The sequence below is a fragment of the Lotus japonicus genome, chromosome 5, assembly GCF_012489685.1.
Source record: "Lotus japonicus ecotype B-129 chromosome 5, LjGifu_v1.2".
Lineage (NCBI taxonomy): Eukaryota > Viridiplantae > Streptophyta > Magnoliopsida > Fabales > Fabaceae > Lotus > Lotus japonicus.
The window spans coordinates 49,720,085-49,746,517 of NC_080045.1; the positions used below are offsets into that span (position 1 = coordinate 49,720,085).

The following is a 26,433-nucleotide window of genomic DNA, read 5'->3' on the forward strand; positions in this document are numbered from 1 at the left end:
ATCTTGCCTTTCATTATTCACGGTGTAGTTATACAGGTTATTTTTCATTATAAGAGTCCAAACATAATAGGTGGAAATAGAAAGCGTGGTTAATATAAAAAGAGTCCATACAATGTCGTCACATGTCATAATATAAAAGTACACAAAAAAATATATACAAATATACAGTCACTCGCCCCGACCCCTACCGCCACCCCTCCGACCTCTAGGTCCACGAGCTCTGCCTCCACGAGCGCCCTCTGCAGGTGCACCCTCTCCACGGGCTCTGCCTCCACGGGCTCTGCCTCCACGGGCTCTACCTCCACGACCTCTGCCTCCTGCAGCTCCAGCTCCTCGGACAGCAGCAAAGGCTACTCCCTGGGTACCGATGAATGCGCTGGATCTAATAAGATCCAGCGCCCTCTCAGTGAGGGATCGGGCATGCGTGCCAACTGCAAGAGCATCTGGCACCTCCAGTGACTGCTCCAACAAGTCCACGACCCGACGCACAACCGTCTGCAAAAATAATGTACATAAATGTGAGTGTACAAATAAAATATCATGAACAAAAAATCACAATTGCATGAAAAATAAAATTCAAACTTACCACAGCACTGAACTCCTCCCTCCTATCATCAGGGATGATGAACCGATGGGACACACCGCCATACCACCTCATGTACTCCTCCACAGCCTCTCCCGAATGAGTAACAGGGATCCCCTGAGGGCGCAGGTGCGGCACAAAATCAGCATAGGCAGCATCTGCGGTCTCAGCAAGGGACCCAGTCGTCTGGATCTCGGAGGGGTGTCGAGGGACATCCTGGATGTAGCCAAACTGGCGCAGAACCCTCTCTGGTAGATGTCGTCGAACAACACGGCCAAATGGCGTCCGGATGTAGCCAGAATACATGGCCCTCTGATCCCGTGGTCGATGAGCCCGATGGTCCTCAAATGGGGTCCATATAATGTCATCCACCGTCAGCTCATCGAGCATGACTCGCCTCTCATCGAGGCCTGCATGCCCGACCCGGGACATAACCCACCGCCGCGCCCTAGGCTGGTCCTGTGAGTACTCCGGATCCGCCCTCCGGATAATGACGCGATCAGAAAGGTACTCGTAGGCCCATCCTAGCAAGAGTGAGCTGAAACCTCCCATCTGGGCCGTCCCCCTCCTGGACGCTCGATCAAGCTGGTCGTACAACGTAGCGAGCGCAATTGCGCCCCACGCGTACTCGGACACTCGACCGAGATCCTGCAACATACCTATCCAGTAGACGGTCGTGTGGTATCCACCGCTCTTGCTAGCAAAGAGCGTCGCGCCTAGCTGGTTCACCAGCCAAATCCGTGCAGCGTCCTCATATCGGTGCTCTACAATGAAATGAATTCAGTTAACAGTTAATAACAATACAATAATAATAGATACTATTTAATCAAGTAATAATTAAGACATACCCTCCAACGCAGCATCATACAGGGTCTGCAAGACCCCAAAGCGAATAGTCTGGCTCCTGTTCTTATCAAACTCAGCATGATAACGAGCAACAGATCCTCCCATCAACTCAGCACATAGCGCTGCACACTCGTCCCTCTCCCCCCTCCCAGGCGTATAGAACCTCGACCCCATTGGGAGATGGAGAAGAGCCGACACGTCGTCCAGGGTGATGGTCATCTCCCCAAACGGCATGTGGAAGCTACTAGTCTCCTCATGCCATCGCTCCACAAGGGCCAAAATGAGGCCTGCATCTGTCTCCGAGTAGCTGCACCAGGGTAGCTGATGAAGACCCGTCTGCTCAATCAACTCTCGAACCCTCCTGTGACTGTCTGAATCACCATCACAAGCAAGGTTCCAAACCTTCCCCCCAGCTGTGGCCACCCTCAAGTGTCGACGGTCCACATACCGCTCGTCTGTGCGTAGGAGTGCATGCCACGTCCAGGGAGCCTTGTGATCAGCATAATGCGTGAGAAGCGACAGATCAACAGGCCCCCCCGGAAACGGCGGCAACCTCTGGATCAGGTCCTCCTCGCCACCCTGTGCCTCTGGCACGACATCAGCATCAACATCAGGAGGAGGAATACTATCCTCGTCATATGACCCCTCCTCGCCGGATGACTCCTCGTCGGATGACTCATCGCCGGATGACTCATCGCCGGATGACGACTCGCCTGATGACTCCTCGCCTGCTGACTCATGGCGAGGTACCTCAACCATGGGAGACGGCGGAGTAGGAACTCGATCAGTAGGCTCAACTGGAGCTGGAGCTGAAGCCTCTACCATGGGCGACTGCATAGAATCAACTGGAGCTGGAGCTGAAGCCTCAACCGCGTGAGAGGTCGCAGCTTGATCGCCGCGCCGGCTAGAAGCATGTAATCGCCGGTGTCTATCCTCTGTAGGCCCCGCATCCTCACTAGCTCGAGACCTCTTTCTGTTCTTCATTCTCACTATATATTCAGAGCAAACATTTTCTAAATAAATTCACTGAATAAATTATACTCGCTCAATTACTAAATTTCTCAATTAAATCTCTAAATAAAATCACTAAATAATTCACGATGTTTATAACTAAATTAAAAACATTTTATAAATTAACTAAGCTAATTAGATTAGGTTTTATAAATAAACTAAGCTAATTATATTAAGTTTTATAAAAACATTTTATAAATTAAGTTTATAACTCTAAACAGACACCAAATACGGAACATTAAGTTTCATATCCAATACGGAACATTAAGTTTCGTATCCAATACGGAACATTAAGTTTCATATTGAATACGGAACATTATGTTCCGTATCGAACCAGAGATCCATTAACGACATTGCATGAATGGAACTCGCCCCAAAGGCCAATTTATACACAATTTCAGCCAACATAACATCTACTTAAGCATAAATCGACTACCCTAGGGTTGCAAGATTCCATAATTCCAAGTTAAATGGTGAATTCAAGTTGAAATCCAAACTTACTTACCTCTAGGTTCAATGCAATGAATGGGGAGAATGGGTTTGATGATGGAGACGATGGTACACTTTCCAGATGATGATTGAGGCAAGGAGATCGTCGGTCTCGAAGATTGGAGAGCAAGGGTTTGAAATGTTTTGGAGCGCTGAAATGGGTTTTGGAAAAACCCCTGTCATTTACATAGTAATATAATACGGAACTTTATATTCCGTATTGAATACGAAATTTAATATTCCGTATTCTTGTAAAGGGGGTTTTTCCGTAATTTCCCCACTTTAAGTGGGGCGCGGAGCCCCATAGGGGGGCCCCAAACCCAACTCCCTTTCACAGTCCTTCCTCATCACCTTTATTGTTTTCAATTTCAATTGTCTAACATGAACACAACAAACAAAATCAGAAGGGTGTATGGAAGATGGATTTGTGCGTTAAAACTGTATTGATTCAATTGAAACGTGGAGGAGCTTTGATTTTTTGGATTCAATTGGACACAACACACACTACTACTTAAATATTTATCGTTCTTTGAATTGTGATGTTGGTCTCTTGGAAATTCAATCCATGAACGCTTCTCCCTCTTCCATACACCCTTCTCTCGCCCAAACATAGAAAACTCAGAAAATGAGACCCAAAAAATCAAAAGCTAGCATAACACAGATCTATCAACTTCTTCTCTTAAAAAACCAAAATCAAAAGTGCACACATATCAAAAATCAAAAGCTCACACAGATCTATCTTCCATCTTCTCTTCTGATTATTTTTCTTCTTTCATCTTCTTCTCTTTGCTAGCACAGATCAAAAGCTAACACAACACAGATCTACCACCCTCTTTTCTCTTATTCATGTTTCTAAGTTTCTGAGTTTCAGCTTTCTTGGTGATGCATTGTCTTTATTTTTTGTGGGTTTCAACTAAAAAAAATCAATATTTCTTCTCTCTTGTTGTTTCTGGGTTTTTGGGTTTCATTTTTCTTGCTAATGTCTTGTCTTTGTTTTTCAACTAAAAAAGATTCAATTTTTCTTCTTTGGTTTATGATTCTGGGTTTTGTAATAGGAAGTGTTGCAAAGAGGGGATGGGGGTGAGGAAGGAAAAGGATGCTGGAGAGGGAAACGTCGGCGTTGGCGAGGTTGATGGTAGTGATGTGGCCAGCGATGGAGCAAGACGCCGGAGCTGGGAGAAGAAGAGCTTGTAAGAGGAGGGCAGAGGGAATATGAACGCAGGTTATGCAGCTCTTCCCACCAGGATAAGTGCCAACAACAATGAACTCAACCAATTGATTTTCTTTGTAAGGGATATCAAATTATATTTTTACCCTTTAATCATCCAACCAATCATATCCATCCAATTAAAGAATATTCTTATATTCCAAGATCCAACGGTGATTAATGATGGTCCACCGGTGGACCAAAAAATAAGTTGTCCACCCTAGTGGGCACCACAAACTTAAGAGTAAGTTAGGACACAATAAAATGGTGACACAAGCTCGTACTATAAAGTAACTTTTGCTAGCTAGCTGGATTGGCTTTTTGATCACAAATATAGTGCGTGAAAACAGAGGAGCTAGATAAGGATTCTTCCTTATATGTGTCGTTTCAAAATGCTATCACTATATGAAATCCTCATTTTAAATTCCGCAGAGCTCATTTGTTCTCAAAAGTTTTTAAGCTTTTAAAATGAAATGTCTTATTCATGACCTAATTCATTCTGTTTCTTGATTCCTAATTAATATTATTTTTCATAGTAGCCAACATGTCCTGATTGTTAGTTTAAGTATTACATATTTGATTCTCCTTAAGTATATAAAATCTCAAATTCGAGTTTTATGAATAGAAAAAACTCTTAAGAGTTAATCTCATCATAAAATGAATGTTTCCGTCTCGAACAATATTGCATTCCGTGGAGAATATATTTTAAGTGGGAAAAAAGACTTAAGTATCAAGTCAAGGTGCCAAGAATCAGGAGAGGGTTCTGTGCGGTACAACAGGCAATGCTAATATTAAACATGGCGTGGTCCATGCGTGACAATGCTAGTTACTAAATATGAGATTATATAAATTGATGTCCTAAATTCGGATTTTTCTATTTTTTCCCAGAAGATCTCAAATTCTGGTTTTAGGTCATACTAATAATTAATAAAACAAATTAGCATATATAATATGTGCAATTGTGCAAGTGCCTCGTGACAAGCACATTTCTCATCCTCATCCATATATAAAATATAGGAGTGGAGCTGAATGCACGATTTGGTAGTTTTTCAAAAGTTCAAAAAGAAAGGAATAGAATTAGAGTTAGTCATGAAGAATGGAAAAAAAATTAGGTATTGTTGCTCTAATGGCAAGTAAGTTAGGCTTCAAAACGATTAAAATAGAGTTCCAATCTTTAAAAAAAAGCATTTGTAAGAGAGACATGTTATTATTTTTTAAATAGGTGGCGACATTCGTTAAATACAATAAAAAAGATAAAAAACGATAGACATGAGAACTTTGCATTGTAGTTACTTACATCGCATATTAATCATAAAATTGAAAATTCAATCATCACACGTATGAATAGAACATATTTTATGGTAAGTAATTTCTACCGGAGGAATTAACCATTGCTTAACTAAAAAAACAATGTAAGCACCGTGTTCAACAATTGGATTTGGGATCTTTAAACTTTACCTACTCGACAAAGATAGCACCATGTGAGTGGTGTGTTTGTGCTCTTACATCAGTTGCATCTAAGTATATAATAGATTTATCAACACATAGAAAAGTTAGTACATTCTAGTATCTTAAGGACACTGAAATTGAAAATAGTGTTTTGGCCTGAATCTTGTTATTATAATAGAAAAAATGTTTTAAAAAATATCTTCATGTCATGCTACACCTCGCATCTCTCTATATATAAATACAAGGACACTCCACTGTTATGGCTCAAGCTTCTGCTTCCACATTTGGAATTTAACAAGGCTGTTTGCTACTAATCTAATATCCAGCACACAGCTTGCAAATTTCATATCCAAGCATAAACCATTATACAAAGCTTTAGCATCAAGAAGATGGCTCAAGATCAGAAGAAGGAAGTGGTAAAAGTAGAATGGAGAATCAAAAAGGAAGAAGAGAGAGCAGGATTTGCTTTCATGTGGGCCTGTATAGTAGGGCTAGGATTCAAGCTATGCAACTTTGTGAAGAAAGCATGGGAGTTAGGGGTGAATGATCCTAGAAAATTCATCCATTGCTTGAAAGTAGGTGTAGCACTTTCTGCTGTTTCTATCTTCTACTACTTGAAGCCTTTGTACAATGGAGTTGGAGGAAATGCTATGTGGGCAATCATGACAGTAGTTGTAGTGTTTGAGTTCACAGCTGGTAGGTGTTCCTATATATATATATATATATATATATATATATATATTAGTACATGAACAAACATACGTCATATAAATTGATTCTATCATGTTTAAAACTGGTCTAATGATGAATCATGTTTTTACTATATATTATTTATATTATTTACAATATAATCTTTATGTATTAAATCGATTTGCAAGGGAGTCCCTGTAATTTAAGAACTTTTTTTTCCAAAATAGATATACTCTAATCATATATATCAAATTGCATGCAGGTGCTACAATATATAAAACAATGAACAGAATGTGTGGAACTTCCCTTGCCGGGTTTCTAGCCCTTGGAGTACACTGGGTAGCTAGTAAAGCAGGACATCAATGGGATCCTATAATTTCTGGAGTCTCACTCTTTCTCTTAGGTATATAACAAACAAAATTTCAAAACTTTATGTAAGTTGTTGCATGGTAACTAAGGTCGCGAGTTCAAATCCTGGAAACAGTCTCTCATGTAAAAATAATGTAAGGCTGAGTACATTAGACCAAGTGGTCGAAACTTTACCTAGACCTGCGCATTGCCATTGCGCCCCGGGTGGCCCTTTTATATGTTTAGCCCTTTTATATATTTATATATTATTTATAGAGGTTACTATGGATCTTTGTAACAAGCTAATGATCAGTTAATTTGATATGTGTTTGCAGCTTCTGCAGCAACATTCTCTAGATTCATCCCAACCATAAAGGCTCGTTTTGATTATGGAGCCTTGATATTCATCCTCACTTTCAGCTTGATCTCAGTATCAGGTTATCGGGTTGAAGAGTTGTTAGCTATGGCACAACAAAGGATAAGCACTGTTATAGTAGGCAGTTTGTTGTGCATAATTGTTAGCGTCATCGTTCAACCCGTCTGGGCTGGTCAAGAACTCTTTGTTTTAGTGACCGGGAACCTCGACAAGCTGGCAAACTCTTTACAAGGTGAGTGATAGCACATGCTTGTATCAGATTATCTTTTCTCATAATCAATTCTGACTCAGATATATACGCATGCGTTTCAGGTTGTGTAGCTAAGTACTTCGATAATAGTGAGTCCCCTGCAGGAAATGATGAGGAGTCTCACAAAAAACTGCTAGGCTACAAGTGTGTGCAACAATCCAAAGCATCAGAAGAAGTAATGGTATGCATATATACACCACAGTGTAAAAAAAAAATACACAGACATTCAATGATTGGTCGCTTCTGTTTTCGAATATGGGGCATGCAATTATTGAATGTCAGTAAGAAGTAACAGTGCATCAAAATTATAACCTTTTAAGTTACTCTTATTTTTATGGAATGTGACTAAAATGATGATATTGTTGATTTAGGCTAATTTTGCTAGATGGGAACCTGCCCATGGCCGCTTCAACTTTCGTCACCCGTGGAGGCAATATCTCAAAATTGGGGCATCAATGCGCAGCTGTGCTTCCTGCCTAGATGCTCTTTTTGGATGCATAAATTCAGAAAATAAGGTACTAATTAATTCCTAATCAAATGCATATTTATTTTATATCTATAGTCTTCCAGGCACATAGATATTAATAGTCAAATTATTTATGTAACACACTATGGGTTCCAGAGTTCTGATGACATCAAGAAGAACATGAGCAGCATCTCAATGAAAGTGGGTGCAAACACTGCAAGTGTGGTTAGAGAGCTAGCAATTACAATGAGGAACATGACAAGGTCAAACAAACTTGACATTCTGGTTGAAGAGATGAATGGTGCAGCGCAAGATCTTAGAGATTTTTTGAAATATCCAAACATGGTTAACCCAACAACGTCACATAGTGCAAATGGTGAAGAAGTGTCTGCAAATATCAAAATCCCACTCATGGATATTATTCAAGTGGTAACTGTGGCTTCTTTGCTTATCGAAATCGTAGCGCGTGTAGAAGACATTGTGAAAGCTGTTGAAGAATTGTCAGATTTAGCTCAATTCCAACTAGCTGAGTGTGAGAAACCCAAACAAGTACATTCACCCAACAACAAGATCTCCCCAGACCAAGAGAAGGATGAGAAAGATATCAAAATACTCCAAATGGTCTGAGTCTGAAGATTCTATTGTACATAGATTCTATGATACATGACAGATTACATGTTACATGTATCAGATATGGAAAATAATATATCCACACCCTGATTCCACCCTCGACCAGAGAGAGATAGGAATAGAAGAGAGAAAAACGAGAGATCTGATATGTGATGTGATAGGAAAATAATTAGAGAGATAGAAAAAGAAAGTGCATTGTGAAAATGAAATGGAAGATAAGGTAACTGTCAATGTATCAAAACTGTATCAGATATAGTGATCAGTTACAAAAGGAGGAGCAAAAGAAGAAATCACAAGCATTAGCACATCAGCATGTGTTGACATTGGATGATCATCAATATTACAGTACTAATAATTTAACAGTTATATACCAGCTACAACTGAGAGGGGTGAACTATGTATACACTTTTTAGATTTTTAAGGGTAACAAAACAGAGTTTGATGCTAGATTTCAATAGCAGATGCAATTAACATATATACTATGTCATCAACAATATGAACAACATTAGTAACTCGAATTGAACTAATGATTTTAAAATCTTGAATGTGTAAAATCTAATTAACAAATTATATTTCAGAATATCAATGAATTGAAATATGCAAATTGAAACTGAGGAGATTAGGATTTAGATAATTCACGCTGAGATTTATACTGATTCACCTTCTAACACTGAATGCTGCATCCAATCTCCCCAAATTCTCTTTTGGAGTTTGTTCACTATTATTCCAATAGCATTCAATTACACCAATTTCTCCAAGAACTCTTTGAAGACTTACCCAGCAAGAAACCCTCACACCTTTTACAATCCACACCAATCAAGTTGTGAATGAGAAGAATGAAATCTAGCTGTAGAATCAAAACCCATATTTATATTTACAAAAGAAAAACCGTACCCTAAGCATGAACACAATGAAATCTTGAACAATTACTCACTCAGTCTGAAATTTAGGAAAATGATATGTGTTGTGTTTAACAAAGTAGAAAACACATTATAGAATGTAGAATCACTTCTCAAAGATTGAAAGAAATAGGTTTCAAAATCTTGGGGAGTTTTGTGAGCTAGGGTGGTTAGAAAGTGAGTTAAGATCAAGAGAATCATATTTTTCACACCCACCAGTATAAACGATTGTACCCAGGGCTAGCTCAAGTGGTAAGAGTTAGAGACATAAGTGTTGGGGAGGGGAAGATCCAATGTTCGAATCCTGGAAGGGAAATTTGAAGGGATTTTCTAACTTACTAACAACTAACCACTAACATTGACCTATAAAAAAAAACCAGTATAAATGATTAACAAAACTTTCCGTTAACTATAGAATGCAAATTTAAATCAGATTAATCAATTACCATTATGTTTTTTTTTTGAACGTCAATTACCTTTATGTTTTTTTTTTTTGGAAAAGACAATTACCTTTCTGTAGTGTGACATATTTGGATGGGAAGAAATGCTGTCATTTTAATGCAGGGACATTTGAACCAAAGGCTGTTTTTGAGTTATGCAGAATGAAGATGATTTGTAAGGTGAGAAAGTGCTGATATGTCAGAAGGGGGTTATATATTGCTAAAATTTATGTTCTGGGCTGCTGCCATTGGAGGGTCTGATATGTGAATAAGGGATTTGCTTTGCTGTTAGATATATTAAGAGGGGTGCTTTGCTCCACTGTTATGTCTTCAAGGCGTGGGATTTTATGCTACAGGCAGGGTGTCTACTGTTGTGATTTTCAATTGGAATTTCGTGGAAGGGACATGGTGATTATGCTGGTCTGATTAATTGGGATTGAAGTAGGAGTTTGGATATTGTTTCTTAGGTCCCCTTGTCCATTGTTTATTTTATAGGCCTCTATGGAGATTACATTTTAACTCTAGAAAATTGTACTCTTTTTTCTTCATCAAATTTTTCCAAGGGGTTTTTTATTTTTGTAAGGTTTTAATGAGACAATTTTTCTTTAGTCATTCTCCTTAGAGGTGTTGGGGTATCTTTGGTAGTAATGAAATCTTGGTCATTGGTAGTGTACTTTGTTTATATGTACTTTACTTTTTCCTTCTCTATCTATTTGTATTGAGTTGAAGTAACTCTTATACTTCATTTCAATATATTTCTTATGGCTTATAAAAAAACATTTATGTTAACTGAATACCATAAGGCTTTGGAATAAAATTTGAAACATTTTGCATTGGTTAATTATTTAGTCAATTGGTTAGTAACTTAGTCGATTACCATTTCATTCTATCCAATTCCAATTGTAGAGCTTTTAAAACTAAAATCATTTCCCATAATGTTTTGATCTTTGCTTTTTGAAAATCATTATTTCTCTTCATATTTGAATTGTTTCATATTAAATGAAAGCAATTAATTTCAAATCAAAGATATATGCATACATGAAATCTTAAAAAATTAACAAATCTACTAGGCTCGAGACTTCACGCATCCTTGTTCATGTGATTGGTTGTCGCAATATGGGTTGGCGGGGCGGGCCAGACCCAACCCGTCATTGGTCCGCCAAAATGCAGGTTGGGTTGGACCAGCCCACTTTTAGTATTTGAGTACTAAGTCTCAACCCAATTCATATTTTGACGGATCGGCGGGTTGGCGGGTTAACCCACTTAGAAAATGTAGTGAAATAGAAAAGGTTGTGCAATTTGCAATTTTAAGAAATCTTTCACGTTTTGTTTGTTGACACATGTAGAAATTAGAATCATTACAATATTATACTTGTTCTTTATCTTTAAAGGTCATGGGCTCAACACGAAAGTCTCACCAATGACAATATCAAACAAATATTTATCATGAGTTGCTATTTAAAACTGTAACTATAATCTTAAAATCAGCTACCAAGTGTAAGTGTTAATGACGTTCACCAAATCTATATATATATGTAAAGCTCACTTGAGCTATAAGTGTTAAATGCATTAAACAATAAAGTTAAAAAAATTAAATTTCTATTCAACTTTCAATATAATGTAACTTTTGAAACATCTCAATCTTTTTGTTTTTTGACTTTACAAATGCCAATATGATGTAACCTTTGAATTAAATTATAATTTTTTTATTAAATACATTAAATATAAAGATTAAAAAATGAAAGAAATTAACTAAAGACTATTTAACTACCTATACTAAATAATACAAATATTTCTTTATTTCAGGAAAAAAAATCATCAAGTATAAAAAAAAATACATTAAATCATATGGCAGTACTATATATTAAATAGTAAAAATAGAAAATACATTAAATAATAAAAAACTCATGTTTGTGTTAATTGTATTATCGATTAATTATAAATTTCAGTTACTTATAAGAAAATAGTTTATCCAATATTAATTTTAAAAAATTAGAATATTAATTATCAATCATAAACTGAAGGGGAGAAAATTAATATAAAACTAAGTAATATTTTGATATACAAAAAATATTGAGAGTTAAAATTAATTATAATAAAATAATATTTATTAAAAATAATTAAGAAAAAGTAGTCTTTAAATAAAAAGTGGAACTCTATCGGTATTTACCGTTAACTATAATGTGTGTGTATTCGTTGAAAAAATTATTAAAATATAATTTTTGATTTATTATATATTAGTAGAAATGTCTTGAGAAAGAATAATATAGTAAAATAACTATGACCAAAGTTGAATAAATTTAAGTCTAATAAATAATTCTTTACACTAAAAAATCATTTCTTATTATAAAAAGTTAAAATTATTTTATTGTGGATATAAAGTGTAAAAAATATGTCATTATAAATTATATATGATATTAAAAACTTAGTACTTGAATATATTTTAAATTCACATAATGAATTTCTATATTTTCAAATGAATAAAATATTAAAACTACTTCAATACTAATTATTTAATATCAATTACTAGAGTCTAGAGAGAAATGCACGCGTGTTTAATAACAAAGTTATTTCTCTTCAACATATATGAGACTATTGCTTGGTTTGTGTGTTTTGGTGGGTCAAGGGGAAGTGGAATGATTGTCGATATGATTTGGAGCAGTTTGCTAGAGGCTTTGAGCGTATTGAATGGCCATGAAAATAAAAGATGCCACGAACAATGTATTGGGAGTCACCGTCAGCCACTGTTTTGAAGTTTAATGTGGATGGGGCGTCGAAAGGGAACCCAATGGTGAGTGGTATTGGCATGGTTTTGAGGGATCAAGAAGGGGAGGTTTCAGGTTACTTTGCAAAAGGAACTAAAATGTTGTGGGCTTTTGACAAAGGTTCAAGTAGTATTACATGCTTTGTTATTTTTCCAGCAATTTAAATTTTCAAATGTGGTGGTTGAGAGTGATTCCTCCTTAGGGTTGGATGAGTTTCTATGGGAGATAGGAAGTCAAGGAAATTGGAACATATATTTAATCATATAGATCATTAGATGTCTATAATTCAGTGTGTTGGTGTGGTGCATGTATTGCGTCACTCTGACAAACTTTTTGGCAAATCAAGGGTGTGGTAGAGAACAACAGATATGGGTATGTTGTGATCAAATGCAATTATCTAAAGAAGGTTGTTCTCATTTTTATTGTGTTTCAATACAGTTTTCTTTTTAAAAAAATATCAATTATTAAATTTGAGTAAACTCGAATTCTATTCAATGAAATGTCTCACCTCCATTATTATTTAATTTATTATATTTTATGATTACACATATTTTAATATTTATATATTTATTAAAACTATAATAATCATATATAATTTTTAAAAAATTATAAATAAACCCGTGCAACACACGGGTATAATTTCTAGTTAATGGTAAATGTCACTTTTTTCTTTGATATAGACTCACTTAATCTTCTTAACATCAATAAATGTGTTATACAATCATCAACAAAAGTTTACTTCAATCAATAATAATAAGCCAACAATTATATACGATAATGTCATGTAAACATTAAAATTTTAGACAAAAATAAATAACAAATAAGGGTGGAAATATGGGTTGGCGTGCCAACCCGGTTCAACCCACAATTAGCCCGCCAAAATTTGGGTAGGGTTGGGCTAACCCACTTTAAGATTTTGGTTCAAAGTCCTAACCCAACCCGCCAAAAAGGTGGGCCAAACAGGCTGACCCAGCGGGCTAAACTAATTTTGCCACCTCTTCAGCCATTGACATAACTTCTTCTCACAATCTCCACATTTTTTATGACAAATAATTTTGACAATTAAGTACACTCAAGCTTTGAACTCCCCCTTTTGAGTTCCTAGGGTTACTATTATGGTCTTTAATTTCTTTGTAGTTATGATATTTGACCAATGGTTGAAAGATCGAGCGATTAACTCCTAAGGGTAACCTTAGTAGTTAGTACACATATCCGACTATTGTGATTTTAATTTTAACATTTTTTGTGGCCTATTATAATTCCAACAATCTCGAGGTTAGTATGGAAAACAACAATAACAATATTCCTCCTCCAACCAACAATAACCTTTCATTGTTTTTTCTTTTGCGAAACATTTTTCCGAACATATCCAAATTTGATTTCTTGTTCATAACACACATACAACGACTGAGTCCATCTATCCCTAATTATCATTTTCTTTCTCTTTCACTCGATCCTTATCCTCTGTGCTAGGTTCTTCCTACTACGCACCTATACGCAAGACCTAACCACCAAAATTTGATGTTTCTTTTGTGCCTCCATGGCTCCACCAAATGATGTATACCATGATAAAGGCTCTTTGGAACAAGAAAAAACAAATGTTTAAAAGGAGAGTGTTCGTATTGAGAGACAAGAGAAAAAGGTTTCATTAATAAAAAAACTCATTGAACAGAGGTAAGAGGGAGAGTTTTGGTGCGTTGAAGTGAAGTAGAAAAGAAAAATGATGATTAAGGCAACCAGGGAATGATCATAAAGTGAAAGGATGATGAACTGTAGAAATTCAATATGGGTACTTTCTAAAAGATATCAATATCAAGAGATATTTTAGTACATTTATAGAATTTATAAGTAATCTACGGGCCACCATTGTGGATGGCTAGAAACCCTAGCGCATTCATCATAGTAGGATTGTTAGAAACTCTTTTCTTGATGAATTGTGGCAATTTCGTTTGGTTACTTTCAAAAAGGAATAAAATTTATTAAGTGATCTATCATCTATGTGTCACCAATGTGGATTTTAGAACCTTAGCATAATTTCTCTTCTCCGTCGACAACAGTAACCAACTTCTTTTTTGCACCCGTTCAGGAGACCATCATGCGCAACCAGACTCCGATGAGCATTGTATGAATGACATATATTGTGCCATACATAAGAGATTCCGACTCTTAGGTACATCTCGACACTTAAACTAGCGCCATGATGTTCATTGGGGTAACCATGCAAGAATCTATCGTACTTTCTCGCTATAACCCTACAGAAGTGAACATTGTGTTGGTTCCCGTCTCTTTCCACCAAGACCCTTCCGAAGCTGGGGATGACTTAGCCTTAAAATTCGTCCATCAATTTATTTCCACCAGGTAACTCCCTAGAATGTCAAGAGCTCAATATCACATCAAAAGGAGGAAGGAGGAGAAGCATCTACACAACCGATGAGTATATCACACGACTTAAGGCGAAAGTGCTCCCCGGCAGGCGACTACTCACAAGATGATTGAGATGGAGAAAGATGACCTGTAACATCCGGTTAAAACAAGATTGTCTAAATTCCGACTAGTTTCGACTTGTCCATATTTGATGGACCCAAAAAAAATCACAAAAAACCTTGATATCATATGAGGAAATTGGGCCAGTAGATAAAGGCCAAATTGTATTTAAGCGCTTTCATTTCAGAATACACAGACTCAGAGGAGAAGTGAATGACAACGACAGAGTAAGAGGAAGACGAGAGTGATAGAAAGAAAAATGGAAGAGAAAAACCCCAAAACCTTCAAATTCAATTGATTTCTACCTACAAATCGCTTCTTCTTCTTCCTCCTTCTTCTCCTTCTGCAATTCAATTCAATTGGTGTTCGTGTTTTCGGATTCGAATTCGAGTTCAATTTCACAAAAATGGCAGATGTAGCAGATAAATTGGCGTATTTCCAAGCGATCACCGGTTTGGAAGATCCCGACCTCTGCACCGAGATCCTCGCCGCCCATGGCTGGGACCTCGAACTCGCCATCTCCTCCTTCACCACCACCACCAATCCAATCACCACCGACACCGACAACAACAACAATAACAATAACGACGTCACTGAGCATCTCCTTCAACCAGAACAACCGCCACCGCCTCCTCCCGGTCTGGCATGGAAGCTCATCAAGTTACCCGTCTCCGTCATTTCTGGCAGCCTAGGGTTAGTTTCCGGCGCCATCGGGTTAGGCCTTTGGGCCGCCGGCGGTGTTCTCTCTTACTCCTTGGGATTCATGGGCTTAGGCGGCGGCGGGGGCTCGGGCTCCGGCGCGTCGTCCTCCGGTTCGGCGCCGATGCTTTCGGCGACGTCGGAAGCGATGGATTTTGTGGCGGCGTTTGAGCGGGATTACGGGTCGGTGAGGCCGAATTTCGTGACGGAGGGTTTCATGGATGCGCTTCAGCGGTCAAGGAACTCGTTCCAGCTTCTGTTTGTTTACCTGCATTCCCCTGATCACCCTGATACGCCGTTGTTCTGCCAGAGGACGCTCTGCTCTGAGACTCTTGCGGCGTTTGTGAACCTGAATTTTGTTTGCTGGGGTGGTAGCATTCGCGCTAGCGAAGGTTTTAAGATGAGTAATAGCTTGAAGGCTTCTCGTTTTCCATTCTGTGCTCTGGTCATGGCAGCTACCAACCAGAGAATTGCGCTGCTTCAACAGGTCCTCTTTCTACTTCATGTTTTAGCTTCATTTTGTCATATATATTTATTCTTTAATTTATTGATTGAATTTGAAACTAAAATGGAGAATTATTATGCTGTTGTTTCAGTGATTGATCTTGTTTTGTTCAATTGTTTCACTGTATATTGGATGTGAATGATTTATAGGATTATATGCTTTCACATTTTAGTTATACCCTAGTTCTTGGCTAGGTGCCAGGAAATGACTTGGCTGAAATTTGTCCCTTTATGTGTATGTTTTTCTTAAGGTGAAGAAATTGGACCAGATTGTGGTCTGTTTAACCAGTTAACTTAATTTTGATTGGAGTTTTGAACAGTCTTAGATGTGTAGAGCTTTGTTGAGAGAATAAGAATGGGGAGTGAGAAAATTCACTCTCACCAAATTCAGTTTTCAGCATGCTAGAGCCTCTGTTAGTATGTTGACATGGTACGTGAGCAGAGATAAGGGGGAAATGCGGAATAATGTTGCTGAACCCAAACATGCAAAGTGTCAATAGTTTGTTTTGTTTTAGTTATATTCATCGTGAAATCCAAAGTTTCCGTTATGAGACACGTAAAGTAAAAGGAAAAATTAATGCCATAATATCAGTATTTGGAGAAGTTGAAGTTTCTTCCTTGTGCCTTGGCCTGTATTTACGTTGACCTAACATGGTTTGAAAAGTGACTATTTGCACTCTAATAGCTTAAGTGTGTGTTTGGATTTCCGCTGAGCTCAACAGTCATTCATGTTTAAGTTGACGTGAAAATATTGCTTCTCCGTTTGTGCATTGGGATATGTTTTCCCGTCTCCGTGACTAAGAAGTTAAAAAGTAAATCACCTTCCCTCTACACAGCTAGCTGCCACGGTTACCTTCTCCATTCTGAAACTTGGTTGGTTTGGAAATATCATTCTCCACTTCCAGCCTCCTTATCCTCTCTTCTCAACAACCATCTGCTGTTATCATCACAGTTCCCCAGCTATCTTCTGTCTCTGTTGAGATGTTTGGACTCACTGATCGATTGATCCTCCTTTGGCACAGCAGTTATGCGAACATGCCTTGCACCATTTGGAACCTCTACTGTTTATCCCATTCATTTTCATTTCAATTGCTTCAGCCTACCTTCAATCTTTTTTGAATCATTCAGGTCTCCCAGATTAGGAGCTGTAATACTAAGTTGAACGGTCCTCGGTGTTTGAGACAACAAAAACAGAGAGAGTTCCTTACTAGCAGGGAATCCTATCTCCCAGTATCCTGATTCTGATTGCAAATTTGCAATCTAGAATTCCATAGATACAAAGAAGTAACACATTACATAAATAATCTCAGGTGTTTATGTTTGCAGGCCCAAGAGTTACCTCTCCCAAAACTCATTCAATATTTTATCTACCCTAGCTTCCCCTCCCCCTCTTTTCCTTTTTAACCATATCATGCTTCCTCAGTTCCCCTCTTTCTTCATGCACCCTGAATCCACCCCACCCGTCCAGTTTTTTTCTGCTTTCATTTTTTGCTTTCCTCTCTTCTTCTTCAGCTACCCTTTCTTTGGATGTGATAATTCCCCAAGGCATCAACCGCCCGTGTCTCCTTTTCTACTTTCATACACCTCCTTAATTGAGGATTGAGTCTATTATAGAGTTGCATGCAATGTTGTCAAAGTCATGATTCTGTCTAGAATTGGGAGGGGTTGCTAGATCGAATATAGTATAATGGTAAGTTTAACCATAAGATTCTACCATAAAGTAGAAGTATACTTAAACATACACATGCATAAAATTTACCATAGATAAGGAAAATATCTTGTAAATCACATCATTAAACTCAACTTACACAAAAATTTATAATCCATTATTCAATATAGCTGAATTAGCATAACATCCAATGTAACACGATTCACAAGTGTCTCATAACATGAAACTAAAAGTCTGACTCTGGGAGAGAATTGAGTGATAGGGTGAATCACTGTGAGTCTGAGTCAGAACAAAGACTCACTCCTCATATTAGTGTTTCGTCACACTCAGAAAACAAAGAGCGGAAAACGTATGTGAATTGTGATTGAGAGGGAGCAGGCTTCAATTTCATTACTTAGGATTGAAATTGTGATTGAGAGGGAGTGGGCTTCAATTTCATTACTTAGGATTGAAGATATCTCAGGATCGGGTTAACTTCATCTTCAGTTTTTGGGGTTTTTTTCCCATTCTTTTTTTGCATCCAATCATGAATCCGACCTGGAAACCTGCAGAAGTGGGATCATGCATGCACTGATCCTGCGATTTCGCAGCCCAGATTGTCTTTTCTATTATTCTATGTGATCACACGGATATGCAATTTTGCTCACAACTCGGGATCCTGTCTGCGAAATTGCAAAATCGTGTGATGATATGATTTTAATTATGAATTGCAAACAATGACTGCATGATATTAATGAAACTTATCAGCATGGCACACTTTGTTTTAGATAATAAAACTTCGGTAAAATTTCTACCAAAATTTTTCTTTTGTATAAAAACATAAATTTATAACTATATCAATCCCTACTAATTGGATAGATTTCTGCGTAGATAATATTTAGTACATAAATTTTTTCCAGGCTGTATCATTAAAGACATGAACTTTCAATTACTTGAATGAAATATTCTGATTGATTATTCCATGAAGCTGAGTACATATATATATACAAGAGTTTAGGGATAGCTAAATAAGGAAAAGATCTATCCTAATAAAAGATAAAATATACTAAATATATTTATTCCCTATTTATTTTATCTACATATCTCAACACTCCCCCTCAAGTTGGAGCATATAAATCGTATGCATCCAGTTTGTCACATATATTTTATCCGGGGACCTCGTAAAGACTTGGTAAAAATATCAGCCAGCTGATCTTGAGAGCAAACAGAAGAAGTCTTGATAGTACCACAAAGAATCTTCTCCCTAATAAAATGACAATCAACTTCTATATGTTTTGTTCGTTCATGAAAAACCGGATTAGAAGAAAGATGTAAAGCTGACTGATTGTCACATACTAAGTTCATAGGAGTAATCGCACAAAACTTCAACTCCTGAAGTAAGTGCTTCAACCACAAGAGCTCACACGTAGTATGAGCCATAGCACGATACTCAGCTTCGGTGCTTGATCTAGCAACAACACTTTGTTTCTTACTCTTCCAAGAGATGAGATTTCCACCAATAAAAACACAATAACCAGAGGTGGATCTCCTATCACCTGCATCACCTGCCCAATCCGCATCTGAATATCCAGTAATACTAGTATGACCTCTATCAGTATAAACAAGACCTTTTCCAGGCGACCCTTTTATGTATTGAAGTATCCGAATAACAGCCTGCCAATGACTCTTACAAGGAGAGTTTAAAAACTGACTGACAACACTAACAGAGAATGATATATCAGGCCTGGTCATTGTGAGATAATTCAACTTTCCTACTAACCTCCTATATCTTCCTGGATCAGAATAAGGCTCCCCCTGGTTAGGCAGAAGCTTCACATTAGGGTCCATAGGAGTATCCGCAGGCTTGCAGTTAAGAAGGCCTGTTTCTTCCAAAATATCAAGCACATACTTTCTTTGACAAATAGCAATGCCAGACTTTGACTGAGCTACCTCAATCCCAAGAAAGTAATGCAAAGATCCAAGATCCTTAGTCTGAAAATGCTGAAACAGGTGCTGCTTAAGAGCTTGTATGCCCTCTTGGTCATCACCGGTGATTACAATATCATCCACATAGACAACAAGATAAATGAACGTCTTTGAGGATGAACACCTAAAGAAGACTGAGTGATCCGCTTCACAACGAACTAACCCAAACTGCTGAATAACATTGCTGAAACGGCCAAACCAAGCTCGGGGTGATTGTTTCAGACCATACAGAGACTTTTGCAATTTACAAACTAGTCCTGACTCCCCCTGAGCAATAAACCCCGGTGGTTGCTCCATATAGATCTCTTCTTCCAAATCACCATGTAAGAAAGCATTTTTAATATCCAGCTGAAACAAGGGCCAATGTCGCATAGCAGCCATGGCCAAAAATAAACGGACAGATGCCATCTTTGCAACTGGTGAAAAAGTATCACTATAATCCAAGCCATAAACCTGAGTGTACCCTTTGGCAACAAGACGAGCCTTCAATCGATCAATATGTCCATCAGGGCCTACTTTAACATTAAAGACCCAACGACACCCAACAATAGATTTCCCTGCAGGAAGAGGAACAAGCTCCCATGTATTATTAGACTCTAAAGCTGTCATCTCGTCAATCATCGCTTGACGCCAACCTTTGTGAGATAGGGCCTCCTGTATAGTCTTAGGTACAATAATGGAAGATATGGTAGAAACAAAAGCGTAGTATGCAGGGGACAAGCGATGATATGAGAGAAAATTATAAATAGGATGGGGATTACGAGTAGAACGACTACCTTTCCGAAGGGCAATGGGCAAGTCAACAGGATCCGAAGCAGGAGAGGAGGCTGGATGAGGAACCAAATCACATGTCTCATTTCCTGCAGAAACTGAGTCGTGGGGCTCATCCGTTACAGTACGTCGTGGGCGACGCTCATAAGTAATGCGATAACGAGACATATCAGGAGCTGGCGCTGATGGAGTGGAAGTGTCTGCTTGAGGAGTAACGACCGAAGATGGTGACATAGACACTTGAGGAACAGGTAAAACCACAGGAAAGATATCTAGATCAGATTGTTGACCAGTTGTAACAAAGTAAGGTGTATCTTCAAAGAACGTGACATCTGCAGAAGTGTAGAACTTATGTGTGGATGGAGAGTAACACTTATACCCTTTTTGAACACGAGAGTAACCTAAAAAGACACATTTGACAGCCCGAGCAGACATCTTATCACGACCTGGTGAAAGATCATGAACAAAGCAAGTACAACCAAAGACACGAGGCAGAACACAAAATGAAGATTCCCTAGGATACAACATGGAATGAGGAATCTGATTACCCAAAACAGATGATGGCATCCGATTTATCAAATATTCTGCAGTCAAAACAGCTTCACCCCAAAACTTTAAAGGTGCATTAGCATTGATCAATAAAGTACGAGCCGTATCCACAATATGTCTATGTTTTCTCTCAGCTACCCCATTTTGTTGGGGTGTATGTGGACAACTAGACTGATGTATAATGCCATGAGACTTCATAAAAGAGTTAAAGGAATCAGAAAAATACTCTTTAGCATTATCACTTCGCAGAACACGAATTTTCTTATCAAATTGAGTTTCAATTTCATGACAAAAATTTTGAAAGATACTAAACAACTCAGATCTATCTTTCATTAAAAATATCCAAGTACACCTGGAGAAATCATCAATAAAACTGACATAATACCTATATCCTAAGATAGAAGAAACACGACTTGGACCCCAAACATCAGAATGAATGACATCAAATGGATGTAGGGCCCTTTTATTGACACTACTAGGAAAAGACGACCTAACATGCTTCCCAAGCTGACATGACTCGCATTCCAAAGACTCTAACTGCGACAAGTAAGGCACCATCTTCTTTAATTTGTCCAAACTCGGATGTCCCAGACGACGATGAAGTAAACTCGGAGACTCAGCAGCAGCCGCACAAATTGCAGAAGATGGTTGTTGTAGATAATAGAGACCATGTGATTCAGATCCTGCTCCAATCATCCGTCCCGTACTCCGGTCCTGTATAAAGAAGGAATCAGAGGTAAAAGTTATGGCACAACCTAATGATTTGGTTAATTTACTGATAGAAATAAGATTAAAAGCACATCCCGGAACTAATAGAACAGAACTCAAAGGTAGTGTAGGAAGAGGAGATGTCTGCCCAACACCGGTGGCTTGTACTTTCGAGCCATTTGCAAGGGTAACATGGTGTGTAGTTTTGGGTGAAGATAAGTTAGAGAAAAAGGAAGGATTACCAGTGAGATGATCTGAGGCACCGGAATCCAAAACCCAGGATCCAACAGGTGTAGAATGAGAGTAACAAACTGTAGAATTACCGGTTTGAGCAACAGTTGCTGACGAAGATGATCGTTGAGCGCCCTTCAGCTGGAGATATTCCTTGTACTCATCAGCTGAGAATGAGTGGTTCTTTGCACCATCAGATTCAACCTTGGACTCCATAGACTGTGCGACATTAGCAGTTTTGTCTGGAAACCCAACTAGAGAGTAACAACGATCCTGTGTGTGTCCATCCCTCTTACAGTAAGAACAATGGAGATTTCCTCTACCTCCTCTTCCACGTCCACCACCTTTACGACCACGACCTCGACCCCCTGACTCAAAAGAATTTGATATGAGAGCAGAGGAATCAGAGGCTGTATGAGATTCAAGTCTAGCTGAAGTGGCAGATGAAGGAACACGAAGTAAACGATTAATAAGCTCCTCCGCTGTAGGAATATTGGGATTAGTAAGGGTCTGGTTTCGAACAGATTCCAGATCCTTATGGAGACCATGCAAAACAAACACCATGAACATATTGTCAAGTTTCTCCAGCACCTTCTTCAAATCGTCATTAACCAGCATTGACTTCAGCTCCACAATGGTAGATTGTGCCTTATTCAGGTAAGACGGCAAATTAAGATCAGTCATCTGGAGATTTGCCAAATTACGTACTGAATCATACAACCGCTGAATATCATTAGCATAGATGTCCTGTGCCTTTTTCCACACATCATAACATGTTTTGTAGGGACGAAAGTGAACAATCAGTCTAGGTTCAATTGCCTGGTATAATAAAGAAACAAGTTGATAATCAGCCTTCTCCCATTCCTTCTTCTCAGAAGCATCAATATCAGCACACTTTTTAGTAAGGTGCTCGGACAAACCTTGACCCAAAAACCAGATCTCAACAGCATTGGACCAATCTAGATAATTTGCCTCATTCAACTTCTCAGAAGTGATAACAGGAGTCCCAGAAAAAGCAAATGAGATGAGACTCTTCTTCTCACCCTTGGGAGACTTATCCTTCAGCAAATCCTCCATGAAGAAAAAGAACAAACAGAGACAGGGAAAACAACCGCAACCAAACAAATCCAAACACACTTCAAACGAAAGGCTCACTGACTGGAACAGGCCAAAAAACAGAAACAAGAGACCTCAAACACAGAAACGAACCACAGAAGAGGAATCCTGGAATAAAAACAAGCAAACCCAGAAAAATTGTCAGCGGCGACCGGCGGCGACGGCAGCGGCTGGCGGTGGCGGCTGATCACGACACAGTGGTGGCAGCAGCGGACTATGGTAGCAGCAGCCAACAGCAGTGGTGGCGGCCGGTGGTTGCTTCCGGAATTCTAACTGGTAAAAATAAGGGTTAGCCTACGATGGCTGAAACCCTAAACTAAACTAGTAAACCAGAGGGAGACTTGAATCAGAAAGCTCTGGTACCAACTTGAATGAAATATTCTGATTGATTATTCCATGAAGCTGAGTACATATATATATACAAGAGTTTAGGGATAGCTAAATAAGGAAAAGATCTATCCTAATAAAAGATAAAATATACTAAATATATTTATTCCCTATTTATTTTATCTACATATCTCAACACAATTGTTTCTCTATTTTACAAATAATTTGCGTAAACTGAGACATGATTTTCTAGTCCTCCTAAGATCTGGTCCTATATGAGGAAGTATGGCAGTAATATTAATTTTCAAAAACATTATTAGGAATGCAAAGCCTGAAGTTTATCATCAATTTATGTATGTTTAGTTCCGGAGTGATGAATATTTGCTTCATGTATGATTAATTTGCCAGATGCGGCTCAATTACAATGCCCTATACTATATGTGAGTTTTTGCATAAAATAGATTAGCAGCGAGAGTAGAGAAACAATAGCTCATACAGTACACTTTACCATGATTTCCTGTTTGTTTAGCTCAATTTTGAAACCTTCCAATTCCATTTGTAAATCGATGTGTGAAATGGTGTGTTAAATTTAACACAAGACTTAAATATAAAGACATCTTCTGCAGAATTCTTTTATTTTGATAATTACTTTCCCATATTACTTCTGCCATGATATCCATCTTCATATCATTGAGATTATTGTGAAGCTGAATAGAATGATCTTTAGGAATTCCGTTTTCTTAATATGGAATTTGATTTCCAGAGCTAGACTGCTAGAGCATTAGATGACTTTAACCACCACCATGGGAAGTACATAGGTCAAGTATCTTCTTTTATCGTATAGCGAGAACTGGTGTTGGCTAGGTGAAGATTCACACATGTGCGTAAATAAGTTGGATATTCAATTCCTTGATAGTCAACCTTTGATCCATATAACAAATCCCACCTAGTGGGACGAGATGTCGACCACTCGGTTGTATTTTTATGTTGTTTGACTGGGTCCTTTGTCACTTCAAAATATTTTCTTCCTCTTCAGTTTGTATTGAATCATCTTATGAGGGAGATTTTAATTGGTGGTGTCAAATAGTTATACTTATACCACTTATCCATTAGTACATTTTTCTATAAAGAATGTGTTTTTATGTTTTATTGATATTTAGTTAACGAAGTAGTCTGATAACAATGCTTTTTTGGTCAATCTGTTTTTTGTGATCCAGGTTGAAGGGCCAAAATCCCCGGAGGAGATGCTAGCGATGCTACAGCGAGTGCTTGAAGAAAGCTCCCCAACTCTTGTTGCAGCAAGGCTTGATGCAGAAGAAAGAAGAAATAATATCCGGTTAAGGGAGGAGCAAGATGCTGCATACAGAGCTGCACTTGAAGCTGATCAAGTATGCTTTTTGTATTATACGGTTGTTCATTTTGTCATTTTGTCATTTTGTGTGGCCTCTACACAGTACACACTATTGTTTGACTCTTTTTTTTCCCATTCTCAACTTCCCTTTGCACGGGGCCTTTATTTCAAAAGAACATGCAGTGTTATTGTTGCAGTGGATTAATGCTGTATGTATGTCCAGGCTAGGGAACGGCAGAGAAGAGAAGAACAAGAACGTCTTGCAAGGGAAGCTGCTGAAGCTGAGAGGAAGCGCAAGGAGGAAGAGGAGGCTCGTGAAAGAGAAGCACGTGAAGCTGCAGAGAAACAAGCTGCATTAGCTAAAATCCGTCAACAAAAAGCTGAGTCCCTTGGTGAAGAACCTGCAAAAGGGCCTAATGTTACACAGGTAAAGTATCTGAAGATTTAGCTTTCTTGGCATGTTTGATTAGTTCATATATCTGTTCAGCTTATGCAGTTTCACTATGTGAGATTTCATTTTTATTTTTGCTTACGTATCAGATATTTGCTTTTGTTTCTCAGTGTTTTTATATTACTTTTCCTTCCCTCTTTAGTGTCTCATTTTTTTTCTCTGTTCAGATTTGTTTGGTTATGTCATTTGCATGACATCTCTGTTTACTTTTTCCCAATCAAAATTATTAGGTTTTGGTACGATTTCCAACTGGTGAACGCAAGGAAAGGAGGTTCAACAACACAGTGACAATTCAGTCTGTATATGACTATGTTGACTCATTGGGTTGTTTAGAAGCTGATAGCTACAGCCTGGTCTCCAATTTTCCGCGGGTCGTTTATGGACAAGAAAAACTGACATTGTCATTGAAGGAAGCAGGATTGCATCCTCAGGCCAGCCTGTTTGTGGAGCTCAGTTAGAGGGACACTCTGGTGTTTCCCTTCTCAATTCAAAAAAAAAAAATTGACTTGGTGAACAATTATAATGTTAGATATAATAGACTGTGGTGGTTTCCGTAGTTTTGGTTTCTCGTATTTTGCATTGAATCAAGCATATAGATTTACTTGGAGATCATTTAGAATAATGATATATACTTGTTTAGGAAACTCCCCTTGTTGTTTATCTGTATATTTTGTTTCCAATTAAATGTTTCAGAATTTCAGAATATGGTTTTGGTTTTTGGTGTGGTCATTGTATCCAACCCTGCTCTTTTCCTTTGAAACGGTAATTGATGTTGGTCATAGTAGGGAGTTTGGACCAATTTTGAAGTGGTACACCAATGATCCAGTTGTTCATTTAGAATCATCAATTAAAATATCATAATAGTGGATCACCGGTGGACTATTTCAAAATTGGTCCACACTATAACTTTCCTGGTATAGTAGAACGCCGATCGATCTCTTGCTACTCGCTGGGCGTACGAAATTTTATTCCTGAGAAGTGTTTTCTGTCTGTGTGCATTAAGAGCCTGCTTGGTAAGCAATTTTATTTTTTCTGTTTCCATCAACAATAAATGTATAAAAGTGTCATGTTTGCATGGTAACATGCTTTGTTTTGTTTGAGAATTTTTTTTGTTAAATAAAAGTGTCTTTTCAAGCTTTAAAGTGAGTTTTTTTTTTGG

General features: G+C 38.1%; 3 protein-coding genes across 4 annotated transcripts; 2 read left to right on the forward strand and 1 right to left on the reverse strand.

Annotated features, from left to right (window-relative positions):
• Nucleotides 1-69: 69 nt before the first annotated feature.
• LOC130720163 (protein MAIN-LIKE 1-like) lies at nt 70-4,179 on the reverse strand. Of its 2 annotated transcripts, XM_057570780.1 has the most exons (4): nt 2,946-4,179; nt 1,432-2,418; nt 587-1,347; nt 70-495 (listed from the first exon to the last, which is right to left on the reverse strand). In XM_057570780.1, the coding sequence occupies exons 2-4, from the start codon at nt 2,411-2,413 to the stop codon at nt 169-171; spliced, it is 2,070 nt and encodes a 689-aa protein (XP_057426763.1). In that variant the 5' UTR covers nt 2,414-2,418; nt 2,946-4,179; the 3' UTR covers nt 70-168. The 2 variants fall into 2 exon arrangements, with proteins under 2 accessions (XP_057426763.1, XP_057426762.1); XM_057570779.1 differs by lacking the exon at nt 2,946-4,179 and having other exon boundaries at nt 1,432-2,821.
• Nucleotides 4,180-5,841: 1,662 nt separating this feature from the next.
• Nucleotides 5,842-8,711, forward strand: LOC130720541 (aluminum-activated malate transporter 10). Its single transcript, XM_057571193.1, has 6 exons — nt 5,842-6,281; nt 6,538-6,678; nt 6,959-7,231; nt 7,312-7,430; nt 7,621-7,764; nt 7,872-8,711. Exons 1-6 carry the CDS (start codon nt 5,975-5,977, stop codon nt 8,340-8,342), a joined length of 1,455 nt encoding a protein of 484 aa, XP_057427176.1. The 5' UTR covers nt 5,842-5,974; the 3' UTR covers nt 8,343-8,711.
• Nucleotides 8,712-15,114: 6,403 nt separating this feature from the next.
• LOC130721126 (plant UBX domain-containing protein 10) lies at nt 15,115-25,977 on the forward strand. The gene is made up of 4 exons (XM_057571861.1): nt 15,115-16,119; nt 24,690-24,860; nt 25,047-25,250; nt 25,505-25,977. The coding sequence occupies exons 1-4, from the start codon at nt 15,340-15,342 to the stop codon at nt 25,730-25,732; spliced, it is 1,383 nt and encodes a 460-aa protein (XP_057427844.1). The 5' UTR covers nt 15,115-15,339; the 3' UTR covers nt 25,733-25,977.
• Nucleotides 25,978-26,433: the final 456 nt, after the last annotated feature.

Coding starts and splice junctions, on each gene's coding strand:
- LOC130720541 (XM_057571193.1), top strand. CDS start 5,975: ATGGCTCAAGATCAGAAGAAGGAAGTGGTAAAAGTAGAATGGAGAATC. Junction 7,232..7,311: donor GCTGGCAAACTCTTTACAAG/GTGAGTGATAGC, acceptor CATGCGTTTCAG/GTTGTGTAGCTAAGTACTTC. Junction 7,765..7,871: donor GCATAAATTCAGAAAATAAG/GTACTAATTAAT, acceptor TATGGGTTCCAG/AGTTCTGATGACATCAAGAA.
- LOC130720163 (XM_057570780.1), bottom strand. CDS start 2,413: ATGAAGAACAGAAAGAGGTCTCGAGCTAGTGAGGATGCGGGGCCTACA. Junction 1,348..1,431: donor GTATGATGCTGCGTTGGAGG/GTATGTCTTAAT, acceptor ATTTCATTGTAG/AGCACCGATATGAGGACGCT. Junction 496..586: donor GGGAGGAGTTCAGTGCTGTG/GTAAGTTTGAAT, acceptor TTATTTTTGCAG/ACGGTTGTGCGTCGGGTCGT.
- LOC130721126 (XM_057571861.1), top strand. CDS start 15,340: ATGGCAGATGTAGCAGATAAATTGGCGTATTTCCAAGCGATCACCGGT. Junction 24,861..25,046: donor CTGCACTTGAAGCTGATCAA/GTATGCTTTTTG, acceptor ATGTATGTCCAG/GCTAGGGAACGGCAGAGAAG. Junction 25,251..25,504: donor AAGGGCCTAATGTTACACAG/GTAAAGTATCTG, acceptor CAAAATTATTAG/GTTTTGGTACGATTTCCAAC.